Below are 21,331 nucleotides of genomic sequence, written 5' to 3' on the forward strand. Positions count from 1 at the left end.
AAGAGGGTAAGGAAGTCTGAGAGCCAGTGAGCTGAGCTGAATCTGACTTCAGCAGGCCACGAGGCGGAGCTGGAAGGCTGGGGGCACATCGCTCAGCCCAGGGCACTGCGGGGCGAGGTCTGTGTCGGAGCGGCTCCCCACAGGGAGCAGGCAGAACCACAGTAGAATGGAGGTGAGGTTGGGGCCAGGCCTGCACCCAGGCACGTCTGCTTTCCTGGGGACACGGGTGTGGAGTGAGAAACCGATGCATGCCAGAGCACGTCCTGACTGGTCCCCTCCCTGCCCAGCCCAGACCTAGGGCAAAGGGCATGAAGGCGTTGTTGCTCTGGAAGTCGCCCTGGTCATTCAGGAAGTTGGTGGGGTTGAAGCATTCTGGGTCCTTGAATTGGGTGGGGTCCCGGTGTGCAGACACAAGCAGAGGAATCACAAAGGTGCCCTGGGGAGATGTGCCAAGGTTACTCCAAAAAAAGACCCCAGTTAGAAGCCAACGCAAGGAATCCTTTGTCCATCAGCAGTGAAGGCTCAGACCCCCTGATAGGCCCTCCCCGGCCCCGTGCAGGATCCCCAGACTCAATGGGCACCTTGGGCAGGAAGTAGCCACGAAGGTGAGAGCACGAGGGAGCCCAAAGGCCACCATGCTGATGAAGTGCTGGATCTCGTGCAGCACAGCGTTGGTGTAGGGCAGGCGCTCTCTGTCCAGGGTTGAGGCGCGCTTTCGGCCAACGACGTCATCCAGCTCAGCCTGCACTTTGGCTGGGGCCACCAGAGGTGTGAACTATGCATACCTCAGCCTCCAGCTGACCCCAAACCCCAGCCCCCTCATCCCCAGCTCTCCAGCTTGCAGACCTACTACCTCTGGGTATTTGAGCAGAATGAGGAGTCCATAGCTCAGGGTGGTGCTTGTGGTCTCTGTACCGCCAAAGAAGAGACTATGTGTCATCATCACCAACGTCTCTGCCTCGAAATGGCTCTCCAGGTTCTTCTGTTCCTATGGGTACAGAAGATAGGTGCTGCTGCGTGCCAGGTGCCTGCTGGTGGGCAGCAGGGCTAGGGTTTAGGGCAGCAGGGCCCTGTACCTTATCTATTTGATCTAGGAAGCTATCGATGAAATCGCGGGGCTTCCCAGGCTGCTGCGTCTGCTGGTGCAGCTGGATTTGCAGAGGGATGGAAACCCGAAGCTCTGCGAAGTTTCGAAGATTCAGTGGTGTGGGCCTGGGAGCCAGTCCAGGAGGGAGGGGAAAATGTACATCTGGGGGGGACAGGAAATCAATTGGACCTTGAACAAGACCATTAATTCCCTGTGGGGGGACTGGACCAGGACTTCGATGTTTTAAGTTGCGAAACTTCCAACATTCTAAGACTGCCCCATTCTAATGATCCATGCACTTGGGTTTGGCACAGACTGGGCACACGGCCCTCACCCCACCTGGAGCTCATGATGCGAAAGTTGTCATTGAAAAGGTCCAGGAGCCTCAGGAACTCCATGTCCTCATTGCCATAGCGGTTCCCAAAGACCATGGAGCAGATAACATTAGATACAGCATTATCCAGTGGCCGCCGGGGTTCGAACGGGGCTCCTAGAGGTGGGAACATGACGAGGTCATACTCTGGGTGGTTCAGATCCCACCCAGCTCTTGGGTTACTGGCTTCGTTCCACCCAAACGCCTTCGCTCGGCCCTTTCTTGACCAGAGTCCACGCCCACAAATGGTCCCTCTCTTTTTCCAGGCCGTACCTCCAGTGGCTTGAAATTTCACCAAGCAGACAAGCCGCCTCTTCCAGGACACGCTCTTCAATGGTCTGGATACCCAAGCCAAACTCTTTAAGTGCTCCAAGTGCAAAATTGCGCAGCATCGGCCAGCGCGGCCCATTAGAAAACGCTATGCCTTGGGGGAGGTGTTGGGGCGGGGGGTGTTGGAAAGAGAAGGTGAGAGGTGATAAATTGGCCACGCCCCATCCCAGAAGCATCCCGCGTTGGAGCCGACTTTCTCGAAACTCTTCGCTCTGCTTCTTTTCCAGATCTTTTGGACGCCACCCCAGCCTTCTCGGCCCTATCCACACATTGACCCTGCCTCTGCCCGTCCTGACCCCTGACCAGTGCTTGCTCTGTTTGGCTTTGACTCTTGGGCTCTTCTAGGGGCTGCACGAGGAACCAGCCCCCCTACTCCCATTCGACCCCTACAGTGTAGCTCCGCCCCAACCTCTCCTCATTACCCTTGACTCTAGGAGGCCCCGCCCCATTTCTCAGATCCGGGGTTTTTTTCGCCGACTGGATATTCTGGGTCCGCACTTCCGCCCCCCCCCCGCCCCGGGGCCTCACCGTTTCCGCGTGAGAAGCGTTCGAAAACTGCCATGGCCCCGCGGCCGGAGAAGGCATCCGCTTGCAGCACCAGTGCGTCCCGCAGCGCTGCGTAGCCGCACAGCACCACTGCAGGGCGCGGGCCCAGCCACACCGTGAACACCGGACCCCAGCGGCCAGAGAGCTACACGGAGCCGGTGGTCAGCGGGCCCCAGTCTGGGCTCCTGACCCCTCCGCCGCCGAGACCCCAGAGCCCGACCCCCAGCTCCCTTCTCCTTCGGATCCAGGAGTCCAGCCCCTCCGCCTTCCCTCAAAATCTAGACGTTCAGGTCCCCAGCCCCCTGCCCCCTCAGAACTAGGTGTCTGGGCCCTCAGTACCCGCCCCCCTCCCCCCACCGCCTTGAGCCAGAACAGACCTCTCTACTCCCCTTCCCCTGGGACCAGACGGTGGCCGGCCGTAGGCTCCCCCTCCCTCAGGACCCGGGAGTGGGGGTTGGCGTGTGGCAGCGAGACTCCCCCCTGAACCTGGAGCTCAGGCCCACTTCCCATTTTCCCTCCAGATCTAACTTCCCACCCCGTCTCCTTCCCCAGGAAGCAGGACTCTAGGCCCCTCAACCTCTCTCAGGACTCGCTGGGTCTAAGCCCTCAGCTCTGTCTTCATTCAGGGAGCTAAGAATTCCAGCCCCCAGCCCCACTTCCAGAAATCCAGAATTCTGACCCGCCCCCCTCCAGGCTACCTCCATGAGTGCACGGTCCAGGCGTCCAGACTTAACTGCAGCAAGTTCCCCAGCAGCGGGGGTGGAGTGGGCCGGGGAGGTAGGGCTCCCTGCCTCTGAGTGCTGCGTGCACCCCAGCCCCGCCTGGCTAGTGCCAGTAGCAGGACCACCAATGACAGCGCTATAATGCCAGAGATCATCATGCCCTGATCCTGGATGCCCGCAGCGCCTCATTTCTTCTATTTTATTTCCCTGGGGTCTTGGGTGGAGCAAGGGTGGAGACAGTGTGGGAGGAGTGGGCACCTGCCAGCCTCTCTTTCTGTAATTTGTCAACCCAAAGTCTGCACTCAGTTCTTTCCCTGTCATTGGTGTGCTTGGCTTCTCCTGGCCTTTCGTGTGTGTGTGTGTGTGTGTGTGTGTGTGCGCGCGCGCGCGCGCGCGCATGCGCGTGCGACGCATGTGTGCACCTGCCTCAGGCTGTCTTATTTGGTAGTCTTAATGCACTAGCATTTTCATGTCAGCACACCAAATCAACAGGTACACCCTCCATAGCACCTTTGGGTCCATCTTACTTGTCCTATAGTTGTGCATTCCTAAATCCCCTGGACACCTCTGGGCCCATGAATGCTGGACCTTACACTTTAAAAAAAATTCATTGGCTGCACTGGGTTTTTGTCGCTACAAGTGGACTTGCTCTAGCTGTGGCAAGCAGAGGCTACTCTAGTCGCGGTGCGCGGGCTTCTCATTGCAGTGGCGTCTCTTGCTACAGAGCACAGTCCCTAGGGTGCCCAGGCTCTAGTAGTTGCAGCTCAAAGGCTTAGTTGCCCTGTGGCATGTGGGATCTTCCTGCACTAGGGATCGAACCTGTGTCCTCTGCATTGGTAGTCAGATTCTTAATCACTGGATTACCAGGGAAGCCCTGTACCTTGTACTTCTGATTCCTGAATACACCCTGATTCCTCAATACACTTCATAAAACACCCCTAGTGATGTGTGCATTAGCCTGGCACTCCTGTGCTCCATGCCTGTTACCTAGGGACTCATACCCGAGCCCTTGTCAATTCCACACCCATTGCTCTTGGAGCCTTGTATGCTGTACCTGTCCCAGATGCTCACTAGGAGCCCCCTAGTGCCATTCAGCCTGGCACTTCCGTGCCTATCCTATGACTCCTGGGTACCTTCCCACAGTTGACTGCCCTGAATCTCCATACTTAGGCCCTGTCCTGAACTCCTCCATCTCTGTTCCCAATGTCCTGGCTCCCAGATGCCCCAAATGTCCTACACCCTTGCTGCTACACCCCTGGTCTCCAGTTCCCCAGGCCCCTCAGTGGGCACCCCCACCTGAGGCCAGGCCATGATGGCAGATAAACGTGCCCTCCCTCCGGCTGGCCCTGGGAGTGTGGGCTGGGGTGGGGTGGGGTGGGGCAGACCCAGACCTGGATGGGCCAGGGGTGGGGGATGTGGCTGAGTCTGTACTTGGAACAGACTGCTCAAGAATGCGGCCCACCCTCCCGCCCACCCTGCCCTGCTGGACCCAGGCTTCCGCCAGTGCCTGTCACAGGGCCCAGACCCAGGGTGATGATGGGGGGACTGTGCAGAGTCCAGGACTGGGCTTGCCTTTGGAGGTGTCTCACTCTCAGTCCCTCTGTTTCTCTATTCGTCTCTTTCTCTGTCTTCCCATTTCTCTCTGTTTTACTTTCAGGGTCTGCCTCTGTTTGTGTCTGAAAACAAATTTTCTCTCTGGCATGCTCTTTTCAGTATCCGTCTTTTTCTCTCCCTGAGCCTCTTTCAGTTTATCTTTACCTTAATCTCCCTCTGTCTCTGCTTCCCCATCTCCCTGCCTGTTTGTGTAGCGTGTCTCCCTACCTGTCAGCCTTTCTCTGTCTGGTGAATGGCAGAGGTTTAGGGGCAGGGCTCTGCTTAGAGGCACTGACCCTTCAGATAGCAGGGTTGCAGCAAGTGTGCCCTCCCGGACTTCACCCTCCAACTTCCCTCCCAGGTGCTCAGATGGATCCTCTTTCTTGGGCTATTTTTAAGAAGTTTTTACTGGATTTGTTACACTATTGCTTCTGGGTGGTTTTTTTTTTTTAAAACTTAATTTTTTTTTTTTTTTTGCTGTGTTGGGTCTTCAGGTTTTCTCTTGTTATGGCAAACAGAGGCTACTGTGTAGTTGCCGTGGTTTCTCTTGTTGCTGTGTGCGGAATCTAGAGCGCGGGCTCAGTAGTTGTGATGCATGGCTTAGTTGCTCTGCGGCATGTGGGATCTTCACGGACCAGGGATCAAACCCATGTCCCTGGTGCTGGCAGGTGAATTCTTAACTGCTGGTCCACCAGGGAAGTCCGCTTCTGTTTCATGTTTTGGTTTTTTGGCCACAAGATATGTGGGATCTTAGCTCCGTGACCAGGAATCAAACCCACACCCTTTGCCTTGGAAGATCAAGTCTTAACCACTGGACCTCCAGGAAAGTTCCTTTCAAGCTCTTTTCAAGAGCAGGAATTTAGTATTGTTCTCTTCTGTATCCCCAGCACCTAAAGTGCCCAGCACACGGTGGGCACCCAGTAAATGTTCGTTGAATGAAGGCATGGCTTTGTTTCATCCCTATTTCTGTGTCTTTTTTTTTCTCTCTAATTCAGACTCTGTTTCTCTCGGTCTGTTTTTGGCTGAATCCTTGTAAATGTCTCTCTTCCTGCCTTGTCTCTATTTCATCTCTTGAGGTTTATCTCCAGTTCTCTTTTCGTCCTCTCAGATTGCTGTCTTTCTTCAGCTCTGTGCCTCTCTTAATTTCCATCTTGGCTTTAGCATCTCCTTGTCTTCCATCTCTTTGGACATCTCTGTCTCTCCCCTTTTCTCAATTCCTCTCTTGCTCCTCCTCTGTCTCTCACTCCCAGTCTTTGCTTTTCAGGATCTCACTCTATGTATCTTTCTGTCTCTTCCTGTCTGTCTCTTTCTGTCTCTTTTTCTTCACCATGTGTTTCTCTTTGCTGTCTCTCCATCTTTCTTTCTCAGGACCTGTGAATCTCCTTTTCCCCCTCCACCTCTGCATCCCTGCCTGGGCCTTGGGGCAGACTCAGCTTGGGGTGGGAACAGCACGGGGATTAGGGAGCCGCTGCCCCATGTGGGGACCGCCTGTAAGCCTCCCTCTAGCTGGCCCCATACTCAGCAAAGCATGTCCCAACTTCTGAATGACCTTGGGGAAACCCCACTCAGGGAAGGGCCTCCCACGTCACCTCTGCCCCTGGCTGGGGGGCCAGCTTCATTCTTTCTGCCTCCAGCTCAGTGAAGCTTGAGATGCCTGCTCTTTGAGAAAAGCTACTGTCAGCAGGATTGTCAGCTTGTTAAATCCAGTCCCAGGTTGGGAGGCCCCATGCCTGGGACTGCTATCCCCACCCCAAAGGGAGGAACTGCAAGACAAAGAGATAATCCAGTGAGAGGGATAAGAAATGAGGGAGAGTTTCAGTCTTCCAGTGCTTCACTTCCCCATTCATTGCCCTGTATTTCCCTGTCTTTCCGCTTTCCCTGGTCATTGTTTTGTTTCTTTCTTTGTATCTTCTATTCTCTTTACCTCCCCAGGTCTCAGTTCTTGTATCTCTCTACTTTCCTCTGTGTCTCTGACTCATAAGATTTTGAAGAGCAGGGTGGGAGCCAGAAGATCTGCTTTCTACACCCGGCTCTGCTCGTTTCTGACTGTGTGATCTTGGGCAAGTCACTTCACCTCTCTGAGCAACCTCAAGTTTTGCTGTAAAAATATATAATAGCACTTCCCCAGTGGTCCAGTGGTTAAGAATCTGCCTGCCAATGCAGAACATGAGTTTGATCCCTAGTCTGAGAAGATCCCACATACCGAGGGGCAAATAAGCCCTTGTGTCGTAACTGCCGAAGTCTGCACACCCTAGAGCCCATGCTCCACAACAAGAGAAGCCACTGCAATGAGGAATCTGTGCACGGCAACTAGACTAGCCCCTCCCCCCGTTCACTGCAACTAGAGAAAGCCTGTGTGCAGCAAGGAAGACCCAGTGCCGCAAAAAATAAATAAAAGCCTACCTTATTTAAAACAATGTATAACAAAGTTGCTTTGCGTCATGTGTATGTGTGCTAAATCGTTTCAGTCATGTCCAACTCTTTGCGACCCTATGGACTATAGCCTGCCAGGCTCCTCTGTCCATGGGATTCTCCAGGCAACAATACTGGAGTGGGTTGCCATGCCTGCCTCCAAAGGATCTTCCCCACTCAGGGATGGAAGCCGCCTCTCTTATGTCTCCTGTATTAGCAGGCAGGTTCTTTACCACCAGCACCACCTGGCTTTGCCCCATAGGAAGAGTTAAATGAGGCATTTGGACCAGTGTGTGAATAGGAAGCACTAGGTAAGTAGTAGTACTTGTGATTTCCCAGTCTCCATGTCTGTTTATTTCTCTGTATCTCTCACGTTCTCTGCTTACATCTCCATCTTTGTACACCACTCTGCATCTCTGGCAGACCTAGTCCATACCTCTCTGGGCTGCTGTCTTTTTCTTGGCCTTGGTTTCTTTACCTCTATCTTCACTCAGGCCTCCCAGCCTTTACCTCCCAGTCTGTCTCCAGGAAACACTTTCTCCCATTTTTTTTTTTTTTAAACCTCCCTAAGAGTGAGGGTTGAATGCATCCAAACCAGGTGTCTCCCTTCTCTGCAGCCAGACCTTCCTTCTGTCCATCTTAGAGGACTGTCCTCCTTTAATTCAGCCAAGGTAGGTTTGAATCTATTCTAAAGATAATTTAATAGAAACTGATACAAAAAGCCTCCTCCACCAAAGGGTGTCCAGTAGAACGAATTCTGTGGATTAAACAAGGCATGTGCTTTCCCTTCCCCATGGCTTTTTCTGCTTCGGGGGCGCAGAGGGTAAAGACAGGAATGTTGGGGAAGGGCATGCACTGGCGCAAGGTGATGGGAAGCGAGTGTGACAGCGAGAGGGAAGGGGCTCAGGGGAACGAGACGATGGATTGAAGCACCTCTCCAGGCAGGCCCCATCGCTCACAGACGAATCTGGAAGGGATGCGGCGTCAGCGCGCGCGCACGCAGAGCTGGTAAGGCCGGGGCAGATTGCCGAGACCGGTGCTGAGCGGGGTCAGATCGATGTCCTCGGGCGCCCCCAGCGGCTGCAGCGAGAAGCTCTGCAGGATGGCGGTGAAGTAGAGGAAGAGCTCCATGCGCGCCAGCGCCTCGCCCAGGCACAGCCGGCGTCCTGCAGGGAGAAGGGACGGGGAGGAGCGATGAGACAAAGTGAGGGTGAAGCCCTCCTCCACTTTCAGAGGAAAGCATGAGAATAATGACTGGGGACTCACAGACCCATCCACCTAAAGGTCCGGGACAGACAGTTTAAGTATATCGTGGACCTCCTACAAGTGCAGCCTTGCAGGGATTCGAATCCTGACTACCATTACTAGTTCTGTGATTTTGGGCAAGCCAGAGTTTCTGGGTAGGTAAATCGGGAGGATAATAGTGCTTCATTAGGTTGCTATGAGGGACTTGCCTGGTGGCTCAGACTGTGAAGAATCTGCCTGCAATGCAGGAGACCTGGGTTGGATCCCTGGGTCAGGAAGATACTTTGGAGAAGGGAATGGCTACCCACCCCAGTATTATTGCCTGGAGAATTCCACGGACAGAGGAGCCTGGAAACCACTGAGCAACTAACGTTTTCACTTTTTTTCAGGTTTTTGTGAAAGGTAAATGGAGGTGAAACAGAATATAGTGCTATGTCAGTTTTAGTATGTGTGTGCCCTCGCTGATTTACGCCCTACTATCAATTAATTTTGTCCTTATAACAATTCCCAGAGGTGGGCCTTTTTATGATCGCCATTTTATAGATGTAAAACCCGAAGCACAGAGAAGGGAAGGAGCAAATCCAAGGCCAAGTGGCTAGAATATAACAAAGCTGGGGTCTGGCAGCAAAGTGCATCTCTTAGCCATCACTCTTACAGTTCTCAGAGGTAACGCTGGTGCACAGTAGGCAATGTAGGTTACCTATTATTATGCACCCTACTCCCTTTTCGAACACTGAGTTAAGCAGGAAAGATTTTTTTTTTCAGCCGTTTAAAAACCAAAGCCAAGAAAAACCAGAACCACTTCAACTGCACCACCCAGTGGAGAGACTGATAATGACCATGTCCAAGTTAGATGACAATCCTGTCTCCCTGCCTCCCTCCATAAGGCTTTCAGTTACTGTCAGCCTGTAGGGGAAGACTTGGGAAGGAGAAAGGATGTCTGTGCATCTAAAGCTGAGGATCGGGTGGGATGGAGAAGTAAAAGGGTCTGGAGAGTTGAATTAGGCTTGGGGAATGTAGGTGGAATATTGGGCCAGAAAGACTGACCGTTGCCCCCCACCACTCTCACCGGCTGAGAAAGGCATGAAGGCGGGACTCTTCTTGAAGGACATATTGGCATCCAGAAAATGTTCAGGGTTGAATTCCTTGGGCTTCAGAAATTGGCTGGGGTCATTGTGGACTGTATTAAGGAGGGTGATGACATCCGTGCCCTGCATGGGTGGGGAGGCAGAATCAGTGGCTGGTTAGAAGGGCTGGTTCCCAGTAGAGGATTTTCACTCTACAGAGCCTGGGTCTCTATCAGTAGTCCAGGAAATGGGTGTGGGTGTCTAGGGTTCCCAGTGATGGGTGCTGAAAACCATTCTTTTGGGGTCTGAGGTAGGGATGTGGGATACCCTCCTTGTAGAAACAAATCTGGGGTTCCTGGGGAGGGAGTAAGGTCTTCCAGAACAGTGTTTAGGTACAGGAGGTCCCCAGAATGAAGTCTCAGACCTTGGGGATTTCAGAGAGGAGTACTAGGGGTCACAGGGAAGGGGCCTGGTGTTCAGGACAGGGTCCAGTCTAGTGTGGTATAGGATGAAGTCTTGGGAAGGGGCTGAGGTTCTGGATTTAAGGGCCTCAGATGTCTGTTGCTAGGGCCTGGGTCTTCCTTGCTAGAACCCTGGATGCCCGTATCAAGAGTGTGGGATGCCTCTTCCTAAGGTTTTAGGTATGGTTTGCCAAGTGTCCACCTCACCCTGGGTATCGTGAAGCCTCGAAAGTTCGTGTCCCGAGTGACACGGTGCGGCAAGCTCATGGGGATGACGTCTGCGAAGCGCTGCACTTCGTGGATCACCGCCTCTGTGTAAGGCATCGCCGCTCGGTCCTCCACTGTCGGCAGCCGCTCGCGTCCCACCACGCGGTCGATTTCCTCCTGGACGCGGACTGGGGTGGGAGGAGGGGAGAGCGGTTGTTGAGGGGATCAGCAGACTCGGCTCTGCCGAGAAGAGGTGTGTGCATGCGTGTGGAAGCAATCCAGCCACTGCTTTCCAGTCGAGGTCGGGGGTCGGGGGTCGGGGGCCGCTGCAAGGGTGAATGTGAAGGTTAGACGGAGGTTCAGAGGGAGGGTTGGGTTCAGAGATGCAGTGAGGGCGAAAGTTTCGTTCCCGCCTGGGCTTTCAGGGGCGAGGTTGTGCGGACGGGGTACGGGGCTGCTTGGAGTCCAGGTCCCACATGGGATTGCCGGCGGGGCTTCGAGGACTGGGGCCGCCGGAGGATGGATGGAGTGAGCGGGGTGTGCAGGACAGCTGAGAAATCAGGGGTGGCGCGGGCGGCAAAGACCCAGTAGGTCTCCGCACAGCGTCCAGGCGGCCAGGAAGGTTCAGGGGAAGACCCAGAAGCGGGGTTTGGGAAGGCGGGGTCGCAGGCCGTGCGCTGGGAGGGGAGGGGTTCTTGGGCAGGCCGGGGCTCTGGGCGTCTGTGCGAGTTGTGTGTGCAGGGTCAGAGATGGGTCCCAAAGCAAGACCTTGCGGACGGGGTCTCCGTCCGGACAGAAGTATGCGGATCGGGGGAGCCACGTGAGTGGGGTCAGCCTCCGGTGGGCTTGCGCGTTTGGCTGTGGGACCCAGGAGTGAGCTGGGGGCTCTCGCTACCAGGCACACTGGGCGGGCGCTCAAGGTCCGTGGGCGGGGCTCCCGGCGCTCGCACCTTGCACTTTTGGATACTTCATGAGCAGGAGGAAGGCATGGCGCAGCGTGGTACCCACGGTCTCGGTGCCGCCGAAGAGCAGATTGTGTGTGGTCATCAGCAGAGTATCCATGATGAAGTGGCTCAGCGGGTCCTGCTTTTCCTGCAGGGGTTAAGGGCCGGAGATGTGAGCCAAGGCGAAGGGAGATCTTTGTGCGCCGAGACCCTGCGACCCGCTCCTCGCAGACCTGCACGGCTGCTACTGGGTGCCAGTTCAGCGCCTCCTCTGTTCAATTTCCTTTCCTTGGGGGATCTGAGGAGCGCGGAGGGCAGGGAAGGGAAAATCTCAGCCATGCGGCCGATAAAATAAACCTTGAAGGACTTTTTAATGAGCCTGTTAATTGGCGGAGGCCCTGAGTGGCCCCAGAAGAGCCAGATGATCCAACTTCACTTCCTGGATGTGGGGAGTTCACACCCAAACGCGCTCATCTCGAGATCCTTGTTGGTTCGAAGCAGGATGGAAGGTCAGATCAGAGATGGGACTTCCAGGTAGGGCTTACTTACCTGTGCCATCTTGGTAAGGAAGCAATCAATGAAGTCCCGGGGAGAGTTTGGGTCAAGGGAAGCCTGGTGTTCACGGACGCTGCGGGCGATGAGGTCCTTCATGCGTCCGTAATTCTTAAAAAGGCGTCGGTGTGGCCCGGGCACCCAGTCCAGGAGGTTCGGAAAGATATTGTACATCTAAGGATGGAGCAGAGTCGGAGGGATTGGGAGGAGCAGGCAGATGAGAAGATAAGGTGAAAGAGTGTGTGTGTGTGTGTGTGTGTGTGTGTGTAGGGTGGGGCGGGGCCTGTGTGTCAGCAGAGCCCCTGCGGAGTGGGCGGGGCCGCATACCTCGGGGGCGGGGTCAGACGGAGAGGGCGGGGCCAATAGCAGTTGCTTCCCTACCCACTGCTTCCCCGATAGCCCTGAACTGGCTGGACCCCCCCCAACCCTGTCGCCCGTGGAATTCGGTCTCCTGACCTCTCCCCAGGGGCTGCTCATGATTTGGAAGTTTTCATTAATGAGGTGGATAATGGTGAGCAGACGGTCGTCGTCGTAGTTGAAACGGGAGCCGAAGATCACAGAGCAGATAATGTTGGACACGGAGCGGCTCACCACAAACGTGGGGTCGAAGGGCTTGCCTGAAGGTGAAGGGCGAGTGGGTCAAGGGGCACGGCTCCGGAGACACAGTATACGACACACCAGGCCCCAGGCAGCAACCGCACGACATCCAACCCAAGCATGTCAGTGTGACTCACAGCACTGAACGCCCGCTCCTGGCCACCTAACAGGGCACAACAGCACCCACAAAGCATCTGGCTACACAGCAGACAGCACAGAACGCACGTTCCCCTACAGCACATTGACGGCAATCCTAAACAGCTGCACGGGGTATTCTTGGTGACGCAATACACAGCATACACACAGTACAACTTTACACCCAGTGCTTGACAACACTACAGCCTCACTCAGCAACGGCACACAGCAACGCAACACCTCACACCCAATGATCTGATGACCCAGCAGGTCACAGAAAGTACTACCAATACAGCGCATCCCCACACTGGCCGTCACACAACAGCACAGCCCGGAAAACTGAATCTGGAGTTAACTAGACATAGTCTGGATTTTGGCTTGGCCTCTTAGTCTACATGTGACCTAGGGGAACCAAATTCCCTTCTCTGAGCCTCAGTTTCCCCATCTGTAAAATGGGCTTGATGATAGTCTTCTCCTCATGGGGCTCTTATAAATAGTCAGTACATGTTTGGCTGGGAAATGCTTAGCCAAGGGCCGTCATGCCATCATGAACCAAAGAAGGGTGGTATGGTAGGCTGAGTAATGCCCCCCGCCATGCTACCCGCCCCCCCACCAAGATGTCCATGTCCCAATTCCAAAAGCCTGTGCATATGTAATTAAATTAGAGATCTTGGGATGGGAGATTATTCTGGATTATCTAGGTGGGTTTAATCACCTGGGTCCTTATAAGGAAGCAAAGGATGTGAGTAGAAAAGGTGATGTGATGGGAATTCCCTGGTGGTCCAGTGGTTGGTTCTTTGTGCTTCTACTGTCAATTCCTGGTTGGGGAACTAAGATCAAGCTGCACAGTGTGGCCAACCCCCAATCCCCCAAAAAGTGATGTGGTGGTGGAAAGAGGGAGAGAGAGAGGAAGAGACATTGGTGGATGCTATGCTGCCGGCTTTGAAGATGAAGGAAGGGGCTACAAGCTGAAGAATGCAGGCAGCCTCTAGAGGCTAAAAAAGGTGAGGAATTGGATTGTTCTCTAGAACCTCCAGAAGTCAACTCTGCTGACCCAGTTTAAACTTTGGACCCCCAGAACTGGAGGAGAATAAATTTGTCTTGTTTTAAGTCACTAAATTTGTGGTAGTTTGTTGCAGCAGCAACAGGAAAATAATTCAGGCAGTTATTATTCTTTTACTTACATCACATCATTTAATCCCTGAGCTATTACCTGCCAGTTCTCCCCCCAGAGTCAGCAAGATTTGGAGATCAGGGTAGAGGGCCATTTACCTTTCTCTGCTTCAATTTCTTCTCCTGTAAAATGGGGTTTATGATAGTACTTACTTCTGAGGTTTGGGTGATTTCTCTTTTTTAAAGGAGAACTGAAATTTTTAAATTTACTTTGGCCATGCTGTGCAGCATGCCAGGTCTTAGTTCCTGAACGAGGGGTGGAAACTGCACCCCTTGAAGTGGAGGTGTGGAGCCTGAACCACTGGCCCACCAGGGACGTCCCTGGGTGATTTTTCAAGGAGGTGATATACACAGAGTTTTGGAACAGTGCTGGCATATGGTAAGTAAGCATCACCTTAAATGTTGATTAACTTCTTTTTCATGGTTGACAGCTTTGACCTGGGTTTATATCCCATCTTGGGCACTTCCCAGGCATGTGACTAACCTGTCTAGGCCTCAGCTTTATCTCTTGTAGTAACTCCCTAGGTTTTCTGGGAGGGTGCAACTTGTCAACACATGCAAAGAGTTTACCATAGTACCCGGAATCCTGTAAGCTCTGGATAAATGGGTATTAATGTTTGGCATGAGGACTTTGGTATCTAAGACTTATGTTTAAATCTTGGTTCTTCTACTTTCTAGCTTTATCATTTCAAGCTGGTTGCTCAATCTCTCTGTGCCTCAGTCTTCTCATCTGCAAAATGGATTGTTCCAAGGCTTAAGGGGCTTATGACTGAAAATGTGCTTAGCACAGGCCCCCACACATGGTGAGTTTTCAAGAGCAGCAGCAGCAGCATATTGCCCTCCACAATGACAGGAGCAGCGCTCAAAATACCACACAGAGACAGCACAACAAAGGGACCAGGACATATTCTGCCACCCTATGCATGCATGCTAAGTTGCTTCAGTTGTGTCCAATTCTACGACCCTATGGACCATAGCTTGCCAGGCTCCTCTGTCCATGGGATTCTCCAGGCAAGAATACTGGAGTGGGTGGCCAGGGGATCTTCTCCAGGGGATCTTCTCAACCCAGGGATTGAAACCGCTTCTCTGACATCTGCACTGGTAGGCAGGTTCTTTACCACTAGCGCCACCTGGGACGCCCACTGTCACCTTACCTCAAGGAAACACAGCGTCACAAACTGATCCACCTCCAGGGGGCGCCTCTCATCACTGGTCAAGTGAGAAGCCTCCAGGAGTTCTGAGTTCACACCCATGTATGGTATGGGGCTGCCCTGACCCCCAAAGTAGGCTGGAGATGAATGAGGGGTATGGGTTGCATGTGGCAAACCGGACCTTGAGTTTTCCGAAGCTCCTCCAGCAGGAAGTGGCCTTCTTCCAGGATCCGCTCCTCAATGGTTCTCTTACCCATGCCGAAGTTGCGCAGAATTTGAACAGAATACTTTCTAAGGGCCTTCCACCGGTCTCCATTGGAGAAGGCAATGCCTGGGTAGAAGGGAAGGGGCCAGCTCCACCAATGACCTTTTCCCAAGACCGCTGTCATCTGAATCCCCTTTCCCGATGTCTGATAAGAGAAAGACCCAGAGTTTGGAATCTCCCCCCAGCTCTGCCAGTAAGTCCTTCCAGACCCTCTGGGCTGGGTCAGGTACCTCCTTTGAGCTTCCACAGGGCCATGGGCTTTTCTCCCCACAGTCCTGCTTACCCTGTCTCTGCTTCTGCTATCACAGACCTGACCACTCTGAGCTGTCACTGTCTGACAAGGAACGTGCCCCTTCAGTGAACTGTGAAGGCGGGATGGGGCCTGTCTTGGCCATCACTGTGCTGCTAGCATTCTCCAGTGCAGGGTTCACCACCCACAAGGTGCTGGTGATTGCTTATCGATTAATGAGTGCACAAATAAGGGAGAGAAGCCAGAAAAATAAACCTTGAGACACTAGGAAATCATCTAGGAGTGAGACAGATCCTGTTTTTTCTCCCTAGACTTGGGGATTCTTTATGCAGGCTGGTTATTCTTCCAGAATACTCTTCCTTTGCTGTCTGCTCCTGAGTGGTCACTTCTATCTTTTAGATCACTACTCGAAGGTCCCTTACTCCAGGAAGCCTTGGCTGGTGCTTCCTTCCTGGCTGGCTCAGGTGTTTCCTCTGGGCTCCCACGGCTCTGCGGGCTTCCCCTATCCCAGACCTGACTGTGCGGTGTCTTTGACTGGGCTAGGAGCTGCAATAGGATATGCGGCCTCACATGTGTTCATCTCTGAGTCCTCTAGTCCTCCAGTCCTCAGAGAACTGGATGCTAAAGAGGAACAAAGTATCGTGTTTTGCCTTTTACTGTGTGCATCGACCTCTCGTAGCAGCCTTCTCATGATAATAGACTGAGGGTCGGAAAGGGGAGTGCCCAAAGGTGCAGGCTAGGCGGCAGAACCCTGCTGTTACCCTCTGTACTGAATAATTAGATGCTGGCTATTTTTAGTAACAGATGATGTATATATATATATCCAGATGTTTTCTGTGTAAGAGTAGCGGGGGGCATTTCTCTACCTCCTTGCATCTGGACAGGTGAGGTCATAAGATCAAGCTAGGAGACATGAAGGCAGCAAGTGTACTCAGTATCCAATAGGTGTTCTTTCTTTCTCTCTTTTTTTTAAACTAGAACTTTCCAACTTCAAATCCTGGGGCAGCTGGGACCCATCTAGTGTAAGGGCAAGGGGGAGCCTTAGTGATTCTTTAGGGGGAGACGAATAGTCCAGGATACAGGTCTCCAGGACCCCCTTTTCATTTAGAGCAACTTTCTTCTTTCCCTCCCACCTCCCTCCCCCTCCCTCTTTTCCTCTTTCCTTCCTTTTCTTTTTGTTCTTTCTTTCTCATACATTGGGCCATGCCACATGGCTTCCTTTGAGTAAGAGATTTATGTTACAAAAAATCCACAGGACTAAGTGAGTTCCAGACCTACAGAGGACAAGATACTGAGCTAGGAGAGGTTTGGAGTGAGTGATGTGAGTTGCTGGGTGGGTGGGGATAAAGTTGGGTGTGAGTTGGGATGGGGATGAGGGGAGATAACGGGGTAGATGAGAAGTTGGGTCTGAGATTAGTGTGGGGATGGAACTGGGTAGAATGAGAGTGATTGGTAGACTGGGGTTGAGATTGAGCTTGGGGTTGGGTCGATATGTGGTAGGATTGGTTTTGGTGACAGTAGTGGGATATAGGTCAAAAGTGAGACCTAAGGACTGCGAACATCAGTAGGTGACTGAGATAGAAAATGGGGCTGGGGAGGAAAATGATAATGGGATTGAGTTTGACTGAAGGATCAGGATGGGTTAACACTAGATGTTAGTATGGAGATTGAGAGAGGTTTGTAGTGGGAATGGAGGCTGCAGTGAGGTATAGTCAATGTTGAGAGAGAGATGGAGTTGAGATTGAAATGGGGAACCTGGAAGCAGGGTTGGGGGGACAGAGGAGAGGTGGACAATGCAGACTGGGGCCAGATAATTTAGCCGCTTGACTGAGATGGAAGTGTGATGATGTGGTCAGGATAGAGAGAGGCATTGTGATGAGAGTAGGGTTGGAGGTGAATGGAGATGGGAATGGGTATAGAAGTAGAATTCAAGATGGCCAAGGGAGGGATTTCCCTGGAAGTCCAGTGGTTAAGACTCTGCTTCAAATGCAGGGAGTATGAGTTCCATCCTTGGTTAGGGAACTGAGAGCCCACATGCCGCATGGCACAGCCAGAGAAAGAAGAAGAAGAAAAAAAGGTGGTGGTGGGATTTGGGGGTGGTGAAGGTGGGACAGACTTCACCCTACTTGGCTCCACTCTGCCTGGAGTCATCAGTGAGATCAGAAGTCCTGAGTGTCACCAAAATTGAGAGGACATTCTTCTACCCTTATTCCCTTCCTCAGTGTGGAATGGGTTGGGAGTGGAGGAGGTGGGGAGCAGGCTTACCATTGCCCTTGGTGAAGTTGAAAAAGACAGGGTAGTCGCCACGGCCGCCAAACTCCTCTGCCTGGTCCACCAGCGCCTCCTTCACGGCCTGGTACCCGCTGAGGACCACCACCCGTCTGGGTCCCAGGTACACTGTGTACACTGCGCCGAATTCCTTGCTCAGCTGCAGGTAAGAAGACGGAGGTCACAGTGGGCTCTGGGGCCAGGGACCCCTCTCCCTTATCCCTCCCTTCACCCAAGCCCAGTCCTTTGACCTTGGTGAGGGACGTCAGCATATCTTGGGAGCGAAGCTGCAGCAAGTTTCCCAGGAATGGGAGGGCCCTGGGGCCTGGGGGCAGCCGGCCCTTGCCCTTTGAGCCGGTGGTCAGGAGTAGACAGACGAGAGCCAGGATCAGGAACAAGATGGCTGTGCTTACGCTGTCCATGATGCAGGCAGTTGCAGGCACCTGGGTTGGGAGTTGGGTGGGGGGAAGTGGGAGAAGGCAGCGCTGGGGAGGGAGTGGGATCCTTTCACTCCTCACCTCCTCCTGGAACTTGCCTCCCCCAGACCCCAGAAATGGGAGCAGATGGAGAGAAAAAAGGAAGTAGAGAGAGGGAGAGACTGGGGAAAGGCCAGGGGATGGGGGAAGAGATGGAAGGAGAGGGGAAGGGAGGGAGAGAGAGAAAAAAGGGCATGAGGGAGTCAAAATACAGAGAGACAGAAATCAAGACCGATGGAGAGGGACAGAAGAAAGATAGAGACCGAGAGACAGAGACTAAGAGAGGCAGAGTTACATGTGGAGATAATGAGGAGACAAAAAACAGAGTGAGCTCTCTGGATATCTGTGGATGTCTGCCTTCTATGTATCTATGTATCTGTCTATCAGGAGTCAGACACAACAACAACGATCTATTATCTGTCTATCTGTTGTCTATCTTCAGTCTGTTTTCTATCTATGTCTGTCTACTTAACTATCTGCCTGCCTATCTATCGCTTATCATCTATCATCTTTCATATAGTGATATAGAGAGATAGAGAGACACAGGGACTGAGACAGACAAATCAAGACAGAGAAATAGCCGGAGAGAGAGAAATCACAGAAAGACAGGCAAACAGAGAGAGACTAGAGAGGGAGATAGAACTAGAGAAGACACGGAGCTAAAGAAAGAGACGAGAGAGGTGGGGAGACAGAGCTATGTCCTGACTGAGAGACATACAGATGGACACGGACAGATAGGAGGAAGAGGGTGACAAGCAGATGGAGGGAAGAGGCAGAGGCAGACCCCGAGGCCGGTGGAGAAGACAGTGACAGAGACAGAAGAGAGAGATACACAGAGACAGAGAGACACTCAGATGGACAGACGGACAGACAGACAGACAGACAGGCAGGGAACATGCGACGGAGGCAGGCAGAGACAGAGAGACCAAGACGGATGGAGACAGCGGGAGCGCAGAAGCAGAAACAGGCCGAAAGGTGTCCTGAACCCAGGAGTCACATTTCAGATAGAGATGCCCCCTGGCTGGGTGAAGTGTCACAAAGAGTGCGCAGGACCAAGCCCTGGCTCAGAACACTTTGGTAAATTCAAGAACAGGGTCCCAGAGACAGCCCCCTGAGAGGTAGACTCGGAGACCCCTCAGACGGGCTGACGAGGCAGACCCTGGCCAGTCTCAGGACAGGGAGATGGAGCCAGTGACCCTCTCTCTTGAGAATCACCCCCTCTTCTGTGACCAGCCCCCTACCTGCTGAGCTGCTGAGGTGTGTGCTGGAGGGACCAGTCCAGCTGGCAGCAGCTGCTCCAGATGTGTGCCCAGGAGCTCAGAACTGAGGGGTGGGGGCTGCTCTTAAATCACCTCTGCCCACCCCCTGCTTGCCACCCTTTTCCCTTGTTCATCCAGTGGCTTTTAATCCCTCCCACTTTCCTGTGTTACTTGCCTGGGCCGGGCCTCACAGCCAGCTGGAATGAGGCCTCGAAAGAGTGCCTTGGGAGCCCTGCCTTCTCCTCCCCTGGGCTGATCCTACCTCTTCTCACTGTGGCCAGTGCTGGCCATCTGTCCTGGAATGGGGGTGAAGTCTCTATTTTTTCTTGTTGCCCCTGGGGATCCTGGATCCAGTTCTGGGTCTGGTTTAGAGTTGCAGGGCTTGGGCACAATGAAGGGGTAGGGATGAGGTTGGGGTCTCTGTCCTGAGGTGGGAAAGGTTTCTCATTCTCTGGGGCCCCATTTTCACAACTCTTCTCACCCTTCTCTGTCTCCTGCAGTTTGTCTCTGAAATTCTGTATGTGTCTCTGCTTTGGCCTCTGCATCTTCTTGTCTCTTTTTTATGTCTCCGTCGCTCCCCGTCTCTGTTCCTCTGTGTTTCTGTCTTTGACCATCTCTTCTGCCCCCTGATTTTCTTTGTGACCTTTCTCTTTTCTCTCTGCTTCTCTCTCTCCGCAGTCTTTCTCAGTTGCTGTCTCCTCCTGACTGTCTGAGTGTCTCTCTGTCTCTCACACCTCCAAGAGGTGGCATGCAGTAAACAGGACTGAAGCCAGATTGAGGATCAAGGAAGATTTGGGAGAAGGGCAGGGCAGGGCAGGCAGAAACCTCACAAGACAGGGCCTCAGATGTGAAGGATACCCCTGGGACTACCCACCTCCACTTCTGCCTCTCTCCTAAGCCCCCCACCTACTCTGATTCTGCCATTGTCTCCTTCCCCCCAGAAACTGACCACAGTTACTCAACTCCTAGCTAGGTCAGAAGGGCAGATTGCAAAAACCTGAAGGTGAGCTAGGACTCTAGATCCTTGGAGGGTAAGGTGTGGGAAAGAGCCCCAGAGGTTAAGAGTCTGGGAGGCCACATGGAGGTGTGGGTGGTCGCACCGCTCCCCAACCAGGTCCATTGGTAGACACCATGGTGATTGTTTTTCCCATGGAGGGTGGGGGAGGAAGTGCTTGAAGGTCCTGGGGAATTTGATACCCCAGCTCTCAGGCCCCTGTTGGGATGGAGGTGGGGCCTGTGCTATTGTTTCAGTCCCAGAAAGGCTGGTTAGGGCAGGTCCTGAAAGAGGGGTGAAGGCTTGATTATGGGATTGTGGATCTCTAGTTTCCCTTGGCATGAACCCCTGCTTCTGGGGGAAAGGAGTAGTACTTGATCTATGGGAACCCCACAAGTGACTTTTCTCTGACCCCAGAGCTGGGTTGAGAGGGGCCTCTTGGGACTTGCCTTTGTGGGGAACTTAGGATTCCAGAGAAGGGAAGTTTTGAGGGGCTTTGAGTTCTTCTTATGGTCTGACTTGCTGCACTGCTGCAGAGGGAACATGGGGTAGGCAGGGATGTATTATGAGTTTCCTCAGCCTCGGCACTACTGACATTCGGGCTCGTGATTCTCTTGGGGTGGGAGCTGTCCTGTGAGTGGCAGGATGTTTAGCAGTATCTCTGGTTTCTACCTCCTAGATATCAGTAGCAGCCCCCTTTCCAGTTGTAAAAATGAAAAATGACCCCGGATATTATTTAATGTCCACTTGGGGGCAAAGTCCAACCCAGTTGGGAAGTGCAGGTGTGATGGGAGAAATTGAAAGACACCCAAGGGCAGCCGAACTTTCCTGATCTCCAGTTGGCCTCTCCTTGACTTCCAACACTTACATTTAAAGTTTTAAAAATTAATTTATTTAATTTTTGGCTGCTCTGGGTCTTTGCTTCTGCACTTGGGTTTTCTCTAGTTATGGCAAGCAGGGGTTACTCTCTTCGGGTTCGATCCCTGTGGTTGGGAAGAACCCCTGGAGAAGGAAATGGCAACCCACTTCAGTATTCTTGCCTGGGGCATCCCCATGGACAGAGGAGCCTGGCAGGCTACAGTCCATGGGGTTGCAAACAGCTGGACATGACTGAAGCAACTTGCCATGGCACGGGGTCATTCTCTAGTTGCGGTTCTCAGGCTTCTCACTGCGGTGGTCTCTCTTGTTTTGGGAGTAGGCTTGACCAGGGTTCAGTAGCTGTGG

At 53.1% G+C, this 21,331-nt stretch overlaps 1 protein-coding gene and 1 pseudogene across 1 annotated transcript; both read right to left on the reverse strand.

Annotated features, from left to right (window-relative positions):
- Window positions 1-48: 48 nt before the first annotated feature.
- On the reverse strand, window positions 49-3,216 carry LOC133055092 (cytochrome P450 2F2-like; annotated as a pseudogene).
- A 4,831-nt stretch (window positions 3,217-8,047) lies between these two features.
- LOC133051137 (cytochrome P450 2F3) lies at window positions 8,048-17,800 on the reverse strand. The gene is made up of 9 exons (XM_061135565.1): window positions 17,630-17,800; window positions 17,376-17,538; window positions 14,777-14,926; window positions 11,996-12,156; window positions 11,537-11,713; window positions 10,994-11,135; window positions 10,044-10,231; window positions 9,378-9,519; window positions 8,048-8,229 (listed from the first exon to the last, which is right to left on the reverse strand). The coding sequence occupies exons 1-9, from the start codon at window positions 17,798-17,800 to the stop codon at window positions 8,048-8,050; spliced, it is 1,476 nt and encodes a 491-aa protein (XP_060991548.1).
- Between the last annotated feature and the right edge of the window lie 3,531 nt (window positions 17,801-21,331).

Source organism: Dama dama, chromosome 4 (genome assembly GCF_033118175.1).
Source record: "Dama dama isolate Ldn47 chromosome 4, ASM3311817v1, whole genome shotgun sequence".
NCBI lineage: Eukaryota > Metazoa > Chordata > Mammalia > Artiodactyla > Cervidae > Dama > Dama dama.

Coding starts and splice junctions, on each gene's coding strand:
- LOC133051137 (XM_061135565.1), bottom strand. CDS start 17,800: ATGGACAGCGTAAGCACAGCCATCTTGTTCCTGATCCTGGCTCTCGTC. Junction 10,232..10,993: donor GAAGTATCCAAAAGTGCAAG/GTGCGAGCGCCG, acceptor CTCCCACCCCAG/TCCGCGTCCAGGAGGAAATC. Junction 9,520..10,043: donor GAGGCTTCACGATACCCAGG/GTGAGGTGGACA, acceptor CCACCCATGCAG/GGCACGGATGTCATCACCCT.